Below are 15,555 nucleotides of genomic sequence, written 5' to 3' on the forward strand. Positions count from 1 at the left end.
AGTCTCACCCTTGTGGCCAAGGATAGAGTGGGCCATGGAAACACAACTCCCCAGTCCCCTGAGAAGCTATAGATCCTGATCCAGATAAACCACCACCTTTTCGTTCAAACTTCAGCAGACAATGTCAAGGTGGGGCTGCTCCCTGGGACCCAGAGTTGGTCTTGGAGGGCTGATGTCTCTCTCCTCCTTGCAGATGCCTCTCGCAGCCTGCCTGACTTTGCAGAGATAGACCTACAAGGGAAGTCCCTCCCTGAGGGCATTGGAGCCGAAGATGTGAAGTCTTTCCAGTCGCTCTATCGAGAGCATTGCGAGGTACATCAGAAGAGCACATTGGAAAGGGAAATCTAGGCAGGGGTGGAGAACCTCTGGTTCCTTGCCTGGCCCTGCTCCATACCCGCCTTGCCTGGATGGAATGTACCCCAGGGCCGGCTCTAGGTAGAGTCCTGGTGGCACAGGGCACCAGGGCGTTGGGCCGATAGGCAGGGCGCTGTGCGCTGCGAGGGCGGGGGTGCCGGAGCGATCTCCGCCCCTCAGCGCCAGGGCGCCCGACCTGCTCGAGACTGCCCTGATGTACCCCTGAACTATGGCAGTGCCTCTTGCTTGCCTCCAGAGAGGGTGGAGTGATGGGTGTGTTTGCAGGGTAAGCGGGTGGATTGTACAAACAGCTTCTGTGTGACTGGAGTGTAGCCCACAGTATAACCTACTTTTGCCTTGGAACTCACTCCCTTCCACATTTCCTCCCTCTCAACCTGCCCGCTAGTGGGCATGGAAGGTTTTAAACAGTCAGCTTGAGCTGATATTTAAAGTTTTATTTATTTCAACTATTTATATGGATATATGCTTAACGCTGTATTCTCTAAGTCAGGCATCCCCAAACTTTGGCCCTCCAGATGTTTTGGACTACAATTCCCATCTTCCCCAACCACTGGTCCTGTTAGCTAGGGATCATGGGAGTTGTAGGCCAAAACATCTGGAGGGCCGCAGTTTGGGGATGCCTGCTCTAAGTGTTGTACAGTAAGATTGTGAAAGAAACAATAAAGATAAAATCAGTTGAAATTAACGACAACATCAGAAAACTTACTTAAAATTCCTAGTGAAGTAGAAAGGTCTGCACCAAGCACCAGAAATTCAACAGAGGGGGCCTGTCTGATCTCAGTTGGGAGGAAGTTCTACATCATTGTGCCCACAATACTAAATGCTTGGATCCTGGTATACAAGCTGAATATCTGAGTCATGGGGGACCACTGACCGTGACTCACCTCAAGACCTCTGTGATTGGGCAGGGATATAAGGAGTCAGGTAGTCTTTAACGTATCCTGAGCCCAAATTGTTAAGCCCTTGTAAATCAAAAGAGGTCTTTAACTTTGCCTGGTAGCTAATGGGCAGCCCCTGCAAGTTTTTTATTTGTTTATTTTTATCCAGAGGAAGCTTTTAAGCACCTAAGCTACATGCTGGTGAATGGTCTGTTCTAACTGCAGCATTTGTGCAGAAGCATCATGGGAATTCAGAAGCATCTTGCCATCTGCATATGATTCTTAAATATTAATGAATTTATTGCATAGCTGCCAACTTTTCCCTTTTCTCGCGAGGAAGCCTATTCAGCATAATGGAATTTCCCTTTAAAAAAGGGATAACTTGGCAGCTATGTTATTGTAGCATTAGTTTTTTGGTGCTCGAGCATGTGTGTGTGAAGTTGAGAGTGGACAGACACACATTTCAGATTGGGAAACATCTGTTGTGAGACAGAAAAATCAATGAACACGTGCTGAAAGTAGAGTTACCATACATGAGTGAACAACTGAAGTTAATGTGATTCAGTCACTGGGGCAGCACACCTTGCAGGCAGGTGCTCAATTTGCATGGCACAGGTGGAATAATTAGAGTTTTGCTTCAATATGAAATAATTTGTATTGAGTCTGTCCGTGAATTCCAGTTGAGCAGCCTTTATGCTCGACCTGCTCTCTGAAATATTCTGCTTGACTATTAGCAGAGTATTGGCCTTGAATTCAGAAATGACAGAATGTGCTGGACAACTGGGTTGACTCTTTAAAGGCAGCCTATCATCTTGTTGATAGGAAGAAGAGTTTAGATTTGATATCCCGCTTTATCACTACCCGAAGGAGTCTCAAAGCGGCTAACATTCTCCTTTCCCTTCCTCCCCCACAACAAACACTCTGTGAGGTGGGTGGGGCTGAGAGACTTCAGAGAAGTGTGACTGGCCCAAGGTCACCCAGCAGCTGCATGTGGAGGAGCGGAGACGCGAACCCGGTTCCCCAGATTACGAGTCTATCGCTCTTAACCACTACACCACACTGGCAAATTAATTTAGCAGGGAGGATTCTGCTGTCTCTGTTCCCGCCTAGCAGGTCTAGAATTAAATCATACAACTACTTCTCCTCCTCCTCAGGCCATTGTTGATGTGATGGTAAACTTGCAATTCACACTGGTGGAGACTCTCTGGAAGACTTTTTGGAGGTACAATTTGAACCAGCCCAGTGAAGCTACCCCCATCGATATGTGAGTCTTTGTTTTTTGGCATTTATATAAAAATCAGCTACATGCTGTGGGGCGCTTTGCAAATTTATGACGCAGAGGCTGTCATTTTTGGACATCTGCAAGTGACGTCTGCTGAAAAGCACATGGGATTGGCTATTTGCTAAGAAGTGCATCAGACTACTGAGCACTAAGGACAGGTTCGCTCTACTGTCTCCATGATCCAGGTCTGGGTGCATTTCTCAACTGTTTGAGCAACAAAATCACTTCCATGTTTCCCCTGCTGTATAGCACTTCAGTGCTGTATTGTCTCTGCTCATCCCTTTAAGAAGGCTATCACACTTACCATGGGAAGCCAGCCTGCAGCACAGACGCCACTAGGCAACAAGGGCTTGCAGCTTATAGTCAGCCCAGCACTCAGTGGAGACTTAGGCAAATATGCCTATTGGAGTAAAGGTAAAGGGACCCCTGACCATTAGGTCCAGTCACGGATGACTCTGGGGTTGCAGCGCTCATCTCGCTTTACTGGACAAGGGAGCCGGTGTACAGCTTCCGTGTCATGTGGCCAGCATGACTAAGTCGCTTCTGGCGAACCAGAGCAGCACACGGAAATGCCGTTTACCTTCCCACCAGAGCAGTACCTATTTATCTACTTGCACTTTGACGTGCTTTTGAACTGCTAGGTTGGCAGGAGCAGGGACCGAGCAATGGGAGCTCACCCCATCACGGGGATTCGAACCACCGACCTTCTGATCAGCAAGTCCTAGGCTCTGTGGTTTAGACACTGCCTATTGGAGTAGAACAACAGTAAAAAAAAAACTCCACCAGTTTTGATTTAATCTAGGCATTCGCAGACTTTGCTGAATTGACATTCCACTCCTGTATCAGCATCTCCTCAAGTTCCCTGCATCTTCCTCTGCACCAGTACCCAGATTATTTCCCCCAGCATCTCTTGCGTATAATCTGCTTCTGTATCAAAATGAATGGAGCAGTTCACTGCCCTTGAAGGCCTGTTGGTTCAATCAGACAGAGGACTTGGGCTGGCATGGCCACATTAGGATATAAAGGCCAAATGTAGGGGTTATATATGGGACAGGAGGAAAATAAAACTGATAGGGAGAAGAATAACAACCTCTTAATGAACTTCTTATTACAGAGGAAATGTGAACCCTTGCAGGAGAACCAAAATAGGAAGTTGTTTTCCCATCTTAACTGCCTAGCATCTTATCTCCACCTTTGCCCCGCAGGCCCTTAAACATCTAGTATCCAAAATCTATTTGCTGTTCCTAGGGAAGGGCTGCTGGCATAGTTGATGGGTCTTGATAATCTGAGTTGTGGCTTGGTGATGGTGCTCTTTAACCAGGTGTCTGTGTTTCATATTTAGTCAAGACGAAGCAGAGAAGCGTCTCCCAAAGAGCTGCTTGGTGACACTGTCCAAGTACGAGCCTGTCCTCAAATGGACGAAGGACTGCGACAACTTGCTGTACCAGGGGCTGGTAGAGGTCCTGATTCCAGAAGTGCTCCGGCCCATTCCGAGTAAGCTCATCCTGCCCAGCTCATATCTGAGGCCTGCAACAGGCTATCCCAAACCTAGGGCCACAGCCAATACCAATGTTGAAATCAGGATGCTTGAGCTGCTGGTGGGGCTCTGCCAGGTGCTTCTGCCTTATTCCATAGTGGGCTGGGTGATTGGCCTCATGTGCAGGTTTGGGTAGGAAGCCTCTTTGGCCTGAGGTGGAGGCATTTAAGCCATCCCCTGAGTGCCGTGTTGCCCTTGGACGTATTCTCTACTACCCCCATGAACAGAGGACTGTCAACCATCTTGAAACCAGCCGTGCTAACGTTACATCCTTCCCCAGGTGCCTTGACGCAAGCAATCCGAAATTTTGCAAAAAGTTTGGAGAGCTGGCTGACGAATGCCATGATGAATATTCCAGAAGAGATGGTCCGCGTTAAGGTGAGCCAGATTTGGGAAGTTGTGGGGTGCCGTTGGTCTTGGCTTCACATTTTTCTGAGACTAGGAGGTCTTGAGGCGGTGCTCTCCGGAGCCTTCAGTCTATGTTGCGGCAGATCAGTATACAACTTATCAAGTCACATTGGGTGAGGTTTTCTGCCTCTGCACCAGTGACCAGAGTTTGATGCCACAGTTGGCTCTTTTCAACAGTTGGAGCCGCTCCTCCCGCTTCCTAATGGGGGTGGCAGCAGAACAAACTCCTAGCTCCTCAGTTTGGGGCGGGTGGGAAACACGTTGCGTTACTGTGTTTTGTCTCTCAGGTTGCAGCAGCAAGTGCCTTTGCCCAGACGCTGCGGCGTTACACCTCCCTGAACCACCTTGCCCAGGCTGCCCGGGCTGTTTTACAGAACACTGCCCAAATCAATCAGATGCTGAGTGATCTCAACAGGGTGGATTTTACTAATGTCCAGGTAACAACCTCCACACTTCTGCCACTGTTTTCTTCCTCTCCCATTTTGAATCCAGGAGCTGCAAATATCTTCCTACTGACTGGTCTCATTTAACCCCAAAGCCTTATTTGGCATTTTGAGTGGTCAAAATAAGAGTTGTGTCAGGCACAGGCCTTACAGATTATTTGCTAGGCCCATGATAATAATCATCATCATCATCATCATTATTTATACCCCACCCATCTGGCTGAGTCTGCTTCAACATAGGACTAACACATCTGCTTCAACATAGGACTTTCTCATAGTGGCACATTTGCACTGGGAGCTCACAGGTAGGACACAAAAAGAAGGACCCTTCCTGTGGATTAATCCCAGAATTTGGTCCTTGGAGGATAGTTCATTTACATTTGATGGCTAATGGCTGTTGATGGACCTGTTCTTATTGAATATGTTTAAAAGCCACCTAGATGTTGCATATACACACGAACGCAGTGCTGGCGCCCCTTTTTCTTGTGCCTCCAGAAAAAGTAGATTTGGAAGCAGTGTGCGATGAGAAGGGGGGCTGCTTCATCCTTACCCCACTTCTTTGCTTCAGATGCTCTCCCCCTTCTTTCCCCTGCCCCCCCACTTAACAGCACATTTGTATTCATATAACTGGAGTGGGGATGAGGAACTTGTGCAACGCCCAGCATCTCTGACCATAGGTTGTGCTAGCTGGCACTGGTGGGAATTGGAGTCCAGCAATTCCCTGACTAGGCATTGCTGCAACTTGGCCCTAAACTAGTGACCGCCACATCTTGTGACAGTGAGTTCCAGAGGATAACTGTTACTTGTGACAAAGTATGCTGATTAATTCTAGCAATGAATGTATCTTTTTATTTGGGTGCCCAGTGATGACTTAGCGGGACAGTGAAATTATCTGGCTAAAACCATGATGATTTTAGGTGGGCACAAGTAAGCCAGCTCCCTTGCTGCAAACTGCTCCCCTCCCCCTCCAATGGCAGATTCTTTGGGCAGTCTGGACTCTGTGGGGCGTCTGGATCTCCTTTCCATCCCATCCATTACAAGGGATTTGCCATTGACAGTATTTTGTTGGCATTTGAGACTCCAGGTACCAGATTTCCCTGGCCACTCTGATTCTTCAGTTCATTTAAGTAGCTTCAAAGTGGGTCATTGGCTTACCCAACGGGGAAGAGAAACCCCACTAGAGACACCTTTCTTCCTCCTCTTGCTGCTCCGCAGGAGCAGGCCTCATGGGTATGTCGGTGCGAGAATCGTGTGGTGGAGCGCCTTGAGCAGGACTTTAAGATGACTCTGCAGCAGCAGAACTCTCTGGAACAGTGGGCCGTGTGGCTGGATGGCGTGGTCAGCCAGGTCCTGAAGCCCTACCATGGCAGCCCCAGCTTCCCCAAAGCCGCCAAACTCTTCCTCCTCAAGTGGTCCTTCTACAGGTAAGTAGAAGGTGAGAAGCAGAGTGTTGGGCTTGGTTCTGGGCTCACACCCATCTCAGCTGTAGACTTTCCCCTGCTGTTTAGCCATGCTTGTGAAACAGGGTGGCTTACGTGCCTTGTGATGCTGCCTGCAGATGCAGATTTAGGGCTGTGCAACCGGTTCTGCACTGGGTGCCGAGCCAAAGGGGGGGGGGGGTGCTGCAGGGCATTGCAACTGTGGCCGTAGTGCACACACAGAATGGAAGACAGGGATGGGGGGATTTTGGCCTCACACAGGGCACTACAAAGTCCTCCCCTGCCGCCTGCATGGTAACTGCAGCATTGGGCTCCTCCTTTCTCCAGCTCTATGGTGATTCGGGATCTGACCCTGCGGAGCGCAGCCAGTTTTGGCTCCTTCCATCTCATCCGCCTCCTCTATGACGAGTACATGTACTACCTGATAGAGCACCGTGTGGCCCAGGCCAAGGGAGAGACTCCCATCGCTGTCATGGGAGAGGTAGGTTTCGTGGGCTTTGGACTTGAGGTTGGAAAAATCTGTGAAGGAACCTTTGCTTAAAGAGCTAGAACCATTCTGATTGACATGCCTTCGGCTGGGATGTCAGAATCAAGAATCTTTCCCCCTGTTGACACCACGGAGCTTTTGGACATAATGAAGCTGCCTTATATTTATTTGTCAAATCATTGATCCATTTCTGGTAGTAATTTTTATGAATCTCTAATCTCCTCTTCCAACCCAATTTTAAGATTATGCTAACTGGGCAGGTCAGGTATTAAATCTTGGACCTTTTGTATGTGCTCTAGTGCTGAGCTACAGAAATATTGAAACTGTGCCTCTGTTTCTATGCAGAGCCCAACGTGTTTCGTTCAGTGTAATCTTAAAAGTTCCACACACTGGCATGATACACTTTCACTTGCCCAGTGCTTACCAGTGAGTGAGGAGCCATAGCTAATCCAAGACTCGCCATCCATGTTCCATTAGCTGGTGGATGCTTGTGTGGAGGTCAAGAAATCAGCGAAATCCAAACAAGAAGTAGTGCCGCCCCACCACCACCTCCAATTTTTAGTCCACGGAGTGTTCATTGCCATGTTCTGGAGAGGGGGGTTTCTGGACTGTTTCTCCCCCATCCCAGATCTCTGCCTGAGAAAAAGCAGTGCCCACCAGCATAGAAGGGCTGTGTGAGGCAGCATTAGGCTACAGGCAGGGTAGTCTATAACGTGGGAAGAACCTTACATATGTTTTCTTTGTTTCTTTTTAAGTTTGCAAACCTGACGAGCTCCTTGAACCCCTTGGATCCGGATAAAGGTATCGCCCAGCCCTTCGCTTAGGCTTTGTCAGTGGTAGATGTTAGACCCTTGGGGGGCATTACTCTCCCTCCCTTGGGGGCCATTACTCTCGCTCCCTTACAAATGTGTGAGGCGGTAGTGCTCTTCCCATTTGTCTAGTATGAAAGAGAAACTGAAGGAGGGAGGTTACCTGAGGCTATTCACTGAATTCAAGGGGTGAGCCAGCATTGGAGCCCAGATTTTTCAGCTCTGAAGCATGTCGGCTGCCTAGACCAGGCATCCCCAAACTTCGGCCCTCCAGATGTTTTGGACTACAATTCCCATCATCCCTGACCACTGGTCCTAGCTAGGGATCATGGGAGTTGTAGGCCAAAAATCTGGAGGGCCGCAGTTTGGGGATGCCTGGCCTAGACCATACATCATCATCATTACTTTGGATTTATTAACCACCCTTTCATTGGGGGTGGGCTCCACACCCATTTAAAATAAAATATTAAAAAGAGTTTAAAACAAATTACATGGAGAGAGAGAGAGAGAGAGAAGTTTGATTACTGCAGTGTCCTTTGGTTTGCTTGTGGCTGCCCTCTTTTTCTGGGGTATCTTACAGTACTGGACAGGTCTTTCTGCTCTCCTGGATGCAAGACCAGAACACAGAATGAAATCAATGGCTCATTAGCTGGCTTCAAGCTCAGCAAAGTTATGAATTCGAAATGACCTTGGTCCCATTTCATTCTCTTTACTTCACATAAGATGGGAGTGATAACAAACCCCTGTATATGGTTAGAAGTGAATAATTTGTAGATATAAAGCAGGGACAAGCAGCCCTCAACCTATTTTTTTTAAAAAAACGCCCTCTATAAGTCCTCAGTTCAGACCTGGCAACAACATTCTTCTAGGTGAGGAAGAAGAGGGAGGCAAAAGGAGAAAAGTGGGTGGCAGAAGATCCACTTTTGTTGCTGGCCTCAGCAGCATATGCTTGACAGATTAGCCCTGAGGGAAGGTGATCCTCAAACAAACAAAACGTGTAAGAGAGAGAGGGAGAAGGGAAGGGAGGGGGATGCTCAGTCGGGAAGGGACTGGTTGTGTTACAAGCTGTCCCTGGAGCTGTGGAGGGTGTATTTACATCATCAGCTGTTCATTTAATCCCAGTTGCTAGCAAAATACCAGTTGCTGGGAATCACCGGTAGAGAGAGTGGTGTTGTGCTCTGGTCCCGTTTGCAGTCTTCCCACAGGCAATACAATACTCTCCCCTCAGTTCGCTGGCCTGAGACAGAGGACTTGGGCAAAGGAAGGAGCCAGTGGTAGCAACTAGGGTTGCCAGACTCAATAGAGGACAGGACTTCTGTGCCTTTAATTGCCCTGCTCTCTTTTGAGTCTGGAAACCTTAAAGAGAAACCAGCAGACCCTTTGTTTAATTTCCAAGCAAAGGGCCTGCTGGTTTCTCTTTAAGGTTTCCAGACTCAAAAGAGAGCAGGACAATTAAAGGCACAGAAGTCCTGTCCTCTATTGAGTCTGGCAACCCTAGTAGCAACAGACACTTGAATATAGGTATTAACTTTTACATTTGCTGGATAAGACTGAAGGTCTAATAATCCAGCATTATATCTTGAATGGAGCCTTCCAGGTGCCTCTCGGAAATGCTTATAAAAGGTGATGGGCCTTAACTGTTGGTAGGTGATATTTATATTAATATTTCACCTCTGCGCATGGAGGCTCTATTTAGATGTCATGGTTAATACCTGGATTTTACTTAGGCTTCCAAATTGACTAGATAGCTGATGACTGTCTGTTTCCCTGTTGTTCTTTGTCAGCTGGCCTTGAGGGGGTACCCAGGCTGTGGTTTGAAAAAGACATCTCCGAGGATTGAGGGGACAAAATAGGCTGGTGCTTGCATTGTATCAGTCCTCAGGTTCTTTCAATCAGGCTGCAAGCCTCAGGATTGCTGTAACCGTCTCTCTTTCTAAATCAGATGAGGAAGAGGAAGAGGAAGACGAGAGCGATGAAGAAATGCCCCAAGAACTATCTCTCAGCTCCAATGAGTCCAGCAGTTTAACAGCAGAGTCTATGGAGCCACCGTCGAAGCTGGCACGGACAGACTCCCGGGGCATCTTTGTCCAAGCGCTGCCCTCCAGTTAAAAAGCAGCACAGGAGGGACTGACTGCCAAGTGGCCGGCAGGAGGCCAGGATGCACCTTGCGCTGTGTTGCGCTGCCCTGCGATAAAGATGAGCTGTTCCCTATCTCCAAGTGGTATGCATCGCGCTTTCATTTCACACCTCTCCGTCTCACCTGTAGCCCAAGCAAGCCCCCAGTTAGGAGCCCTCACCCCAACAGCCTCCCCAGCCCCTAGCAGCACCGAAGGGGCTGGTTTGGGCGACTTGGGCTGGTTTCTGCCTCATTCCAGCTGCTGCTCTGATAACCTGGGTTCCCTGGAAGTTGGCTTAGCCCTTCTGCCCCATGCCCCTCACCCATGGCTGCTTTCCACTGTCAGTTGGAGGGGGTGCTTGCCCGGGCACAAGTCCCAGCCCCCTATGGCCTCTGCTCCCAGAGCAGTGAGTGCTATTCAGTTATTAAACTGAGATAGGTTCACCAAGGATCTAGCCATTTCTGCCTCTTGGCAAGGACTAGGCTATGCACAGTATCTAGCAAGTCTAAGTTTCTTTATATGGGTAACCGGATGAGCCACAGAGGATGGCTGCCTGGGAAGTGGCACTCCAGCTCCTTCCTCAGATCAGGCTGAATGTCACTAGATGATGGGGAACTTTCCCCCTGTTTGCCTGGAAGTTTCTGTTGTTCCCGGGCATCTGCCTTAGTTTTGTACTTCTGGGGGCTGTTGGGCTCATGGTTTGAGCGTCACGGAACTTGAGGAGTGGTCAGTGCTTGGGTTTAGAACTCCCAGCAGCAAGACTTGTGCCTGTTTTGGGGCGAGGCGCTGTGCTGTATTCATCCCATAGCTTCATCATGGATCCTGGGTTACTCTTCCCTGTGTTCTATGACAGTGGCTAAATGCAACAATGGGTTTTCTCAAGTGTGGTGTGTACTACTGGACTTTGGACTGCCTCAAGCTAATGGATGTGTGAGACGGTACTTTGGAGAGTGCGGCGTGTACCTGTACTGTCACAATGGTCTCCAAGCTCCCATTTGCCACGGACATGTGCCTAATGACCACATGCGTGTGTGGGCATGCAACACATGCTGTACTGTCTTTGTAGCCCAGTCAGACTTTTAACTGCTTGCAGACTCCTTGCAGCAGGCAGGGTCTCATTAGAAGAGGAGCTGCTGCAACGCTGCAGTATTAACAGTCTACAGTGGGTGGCCCTGGCCCTATGCCTGACAATTTCTGGTTTTTCATACAACTAATTCTCATTCTCCAGCTGCTTAGAAGTTGTCCAGGGCTTATTGCTCTGAACAACTCCTTCCAGCCCATTGCTTAGCTTGATTTCTGCCTCGCCCCCCCCCTTTTTCATTCTCAGTAAGCATGTCTGAATTTACAGATACTTATTTCATAACATGCAATTGAACTCTCGCTGCAAAACTCTTTGGATTCTACCACTTCTGTGCTCCTGCTGCTACATTTGGGTGCAGAGAAGGCATGAAGCAGCTGTGTTCTCAGATGCTTTACTGTTCCCAATTAGCTTTATTGTAGGCAGTTTTAAGCTGATTGGTGCTGCTGCTGGTGACTGGCCAGAAATTTGGATCTCTGGGCAGATTTGATTATCCGTTGTGACAAGTCAGGAAGCCCTACCTGTTGTTAGCCCAAAGTCAGGCTAAGTGATCCCTTTAAATCAGGGATGGGGAATGTGGCCTTTGAGATGTTGGACTCTGAGCCCCCATCGTCTCTGACCTCTGGCTAGGCTATCTGGGGCTGATGGAAGTTCAGCATCATCTGGAGAGTCAAAGGTTTCCCCCATCCCTGCTTTAGTGTCTCGAGTAGGATGGGATGCAATACTAGTAGGATCTTTGAGTCAGTGTCCTTTCCACCAGACTCCTGGTACAGCTGTGTCAAAATGGTGTCGCATTTCAGCCACGCCAGATAATTAGCTGCATTAATTATAAAACTCTCCAGTGCTGGGCTTCTCTGCATGCAAAATGGTGGCATAAACAGTACTGCCTTCTTCCAGACATGGCTAACTCACCTGTCTGTGTTAAGGGTCTGACCATTATGCAAGGCTAGCTTTTCAATGCGATCAAAAGTGGCAGACGAATACTTAACTTTTGCAAGTGTGGAGGGTGAAGGGGGGGCAGACCTTCCATTAACCAAGTAACGGGGTCTGGATACATTGCTTCCACTTACGGTTTTATTACGGCTGTCACAATGCATGGGATAGGATTAGTCAGTCCTCTTGTGAGCGCTTGGAGGCCAAAGCCTGCTTGATACACTGCAGTCAGGTGGGATTTACAGTGTAGGAGCTACTACAACCAATGTAACTGTGGTACAGAGTACACTTTTATCTCGGCCTATATCCACGCTAACAGCCCACCAGTCACATTGCAGCATAATTAGGCTACAAAATTTGGATGGTAATCATGTGGATGCAACCTACTTGATTGGTCCTGTGCTAGGAAAGGTCAAAGGAAAGCAAACTGAAGTACTTGGGAGGGTAGAGGTCACTGCAGAACTATCTCGGCACGGTAAACGCTAGCTTCTTACTCCTCTTACAAGCAGCAGTTGGAAGAGTGCCTAGGCTCAGAGCTTACAACAGTGGGTTACACCTTACCCATTACAGCTGCTTGTAACAAGGCATGAAGACTGTGTCGAGGAAAGGTGTAGCCGCTGTTTGTTACCTTTGCGTGTTGACCTACCCAGGTCTGGAAGGTGGGATTCAACACACATTTTGCTTGTATGAAAACCATTTGCTCATTGCTGGCTTTCAGCATAGACTTGTTCAGGCACTAGCATCGCCACCTCCAGGAATCACAAATCATAGTGGTTGATGCTGCACTCTGTTTCCTATAAAACACCTCTTTCTAGGGTAGGAGAAGGAAAGATCTGGGGGCCTTTAAGTTAGGGATGTGCACCAAAGCATGTGGTCAAGGAGGAAACTCTCAGGACCATCCTTGTAGTCCCTCAGCTCCTTGAAACCTTTCTCCTTACTAATAGATATTCATGTAAATCTTTTAACCCTTGTCATCATATAAAGGCGCTCATAATGGGTGGCATAGGAATTTAATTAATAATAATAGTTGGTAGTCCAAAAAGACTGAGATTTGAGGCTTTCAGGCAGTGGCGGAGCTTTATGCTCCGGCACCGGGGGACGGAGAGCAGGCGGGGGCAGGGCTGACACGCGTCCCGGGGGTGGGGCGCCCAGCGCGGGAAGGGGAACAGCCACGATGGCACCCCATCGGGGGCGCTCGCCCTGCTCTCCTCTTCCTCCGCCAGTGCTTTCTGGTTCTCCTCTTTTTCTGGTTTGTCCAAATTCTCCATGTAAAAGAAATTGATTTATTGAAGCTACCTGCCTCACAGCAGAAACCAGAGAATCCCATTGTTCTAGCCACTACCATCGCATTCCCAACCTCAGCCAAATAGGCTGGTGGCTGCTCTTAGCAGCACCCAACTGTATTAAACTGCTGTAATTACCTAGAGCACAGCACCTCCGTATCACCCCCATCATGTAAATGTGCCAGCTTGCTTAGTGGCACGTGGGTTTTCTAAGTACTGGGATTATAGGCAGGCTTTCTGGTCCTTCTAGCAAAATATCCCCTCTGCAGTTGTTGCAGCAGAGCAAGTGCATATAGTGTGCTAAACAGGAACTTGCCCCCTCTGTAGTCCCTATTAAAGTGCAATCAGTCAGCCTAGTCTAGAGAAGGGCTACTTAAGAGAGTTGCCCAGCTTGTGGGCCAGCAAATTTCTCCTTGAAGTGACTGACTAGAGGAAAAACACAGGTGCCAAAACTTTTGCTTTGCTCCTGTAGCAGAATGCTACCTTGAAGGGAGATATTTGCACAAAGCACCTCTTCATTACTTTGAACTACAGCAAGTAGGATGCAGGTGATAGAGGGATGTTTCTTTCCTTACCAGAGGCTTCATAGCCATTTCCCACTTTGCATAAATAAGCACTTGCCCTGTCAGAGAAGCACCTTATTTATCATACCTGCCTCTTCGGCTGCTTTTACTAACAATTCACAGCAGTGTGCTCAAATGTTTCTGGTTATGCATGCTGATTAACTTCACTGTCGGGCATGTGAGCATACCCACACACCTGACAAAGCAAGATACACCCATCGGAGAATAAAGGTTCATACTCCCATCAGGGATATAAATCAGTGATCTGGAAGGAACTGGCTGTAAATCAAGGTTCCAAGTAATAAGACTCATCTGTTCCAGCATTCCCCTTGTTCCTGCTCTCTGAAATGTATGCAGATTGGCTTTTAGCTTTAGAGAAGTCCTAACTTTGATATGGAAAATGGATCATGTTGTTTGCAAAAACCTTGCTTCTGTAAGCTAGCTATTCCCCTTTGAACTGTGCAGAATGCTGGATCTACCAATCACGCAGGACTCAACAACATGAATGAGCTTACCTTTTTATTCAGTTGCTGCCTTACACAATGCCAACACCTATTCCCTCTGAACCAAGATTCTCTCTGTCCACCAAGATGATTAGCTGCAGAGCAGCTAAGGAGAGTCATCAGTCAGCAGGTTCAACTCAGTCTGGATGCTCCAGACTGCAGAAATACTTGCTGGATGAGAACATCGCATTCAGTTTTTAAAAGAAACCAGTCCCCTGTTCCCTCTGTGCTAGTAACTAAGCAAACAGGTTTGGTTACTTCTTACTCTAAAGAAAGTAATCACTCTTCTGGTTTGTAACTGAATATTAGATATTCTAGTTTTAAACAGAAAAAAAATCTGTGCTTTTATATGTAATTACTAATTCTTGTTCTAAAAACCACCTAAATATTGTGAGATTGGTGAAGATAAATTACTTGATATTTTTGGGTTTTTCAACCATCATGGCCTTATTTGTTCAATTTTCCAGTGTTTTAAACCTGTGATATAGATGTTTATTGCAAATCTACATATTGTATAAAATATATATTTTGTGTCAATCTTTTGTGCAGCAGCAGCTTTAGCTGCACTATAGACTTCAAGTGGAGTTTGAAGAGCTTTGTAGGTGTCCTGGGTCCATGAGATGGGCAGTGCCTGTGGTCAGATGATGTACGTGTGTGTAGTCTGGAGTGAAAAAGCTGTTTTCTACCTTTTGTAGTTCTTTCTTAAGAAATAAATTCAGCCGTGTTCTTTGCCTAGGATGCTGCTTGCTTACTCTTACCAAAATAAAATTTTACCTTCACTTTTAGTCCAGCTATACTAAACTAAGAGGACAACCTTGACTTGACATCCTCAGCACAAATCTCAACTTGGCTAATAGGTAGGACACCCATTGCATATAAGCAGTAAACATTAGTTTTTATAGTTTACAGCCACTGCAAATCTGGCTATTTTAATTTCATCTTCTGCACTCTCAAAGCTGTTAGCCCCAGGAAACAAGATCCCATCTAAAAAGCTCCCCCCTCAGCTTTTTAGAGTGGGAAGTGGAGAGAGCTTTATCAGAACCACAGCAAGGAGGGGAGTTGATTAGTTCCTCCATGGTCCAGATTCTACTCAACACTCCCTCCCAATGTCTATATTTTAAATATTGCCTATTAATTGCCTATAAGGAATTAATGTTTCATCTAGCTTGGGCCTAGAACAGCCACTTTACAGGGAAGACGACATAAGAACAGCCTACTGGATCAGGCCCGTGGCCCATCTAGTCCAGTATCCTGTTCTCCCAGTGGCCGACCAGTTGCCTGTGGGGAAACCCTCAAGAGGATTTGAGCACCAGAGCACTCTCCCCTCCTGTAGTTTCCAGCAAGTGGTATTCTGCCTCCAGCTGTGGACAAACACAGAAGCAGGTGGGGTCTTCTCCTTTAAGCGGTCTACCAGCCAGCG

The 15,555-nt window shown here is 47.6% G+C and overlaps 1 protein-coding gene across 1 annotated transcript in view; it reads left to right on the forward strand.

Moving 5' to 3' along the window:
• RFX1 (regulatory factor X1) overlaps positions 1-9,869 on the forward strand; it is a 47,741-nt gene extending 37,872 nt beyond the window's left edge. Inside the window, exons 13-21 of the mRNA XM_035097438.2 lie at positions 194-312; positions 2,408-2,517; positions 3,878-4,029; positions 4,353-4,450; positions 4,768-4,917; positions 6,139-6,347; positions 6,690-6,843; positions 7,605-7,650; positions 9,601-9,869. Of these exons, the coding sequence (XP_034953329.1) occupies positions 194-312; positions 2,408-2,517; positions 3,878-4,029; positions 4,353-4,450; positions 4,768-4,917; positions 6,139-6,347; positions 6,690-6,843; positions 7,605-7,650; positions 9,601-9,767 (1,205 nt within the window). The 3' untranslated portion in view covers positions 9,768-9,869. The remainder of the gene's footprint in view (positions 1-193; positions 313-2,407; positions 2,518-3,877; positions 4,030-4,352; positions 4,451-4,767; positions 4,918-6,138; positions 6,348-6,689; positions 6,844-7,604; positions 7,651-9,600) is intronic.
• Positions 9,870-15,555: the final 5,686 nt, after the last annotated feature.

The sequence above is a fragment of the Zootoca vivipara genome, chromosome 16, assembly GCF_963506605.1.
Source record: "Zootoca vivipara chromosome 16, rZooViv1.1, whole genome shotgun sequence".
In the NCBI taxonomy this organism is placed as follows: Eukaryota; Metazoa; Chordata; class Lepidosauria; order Squamata; family Lacertidae; genus Zootoca; species Zootoca vivipara.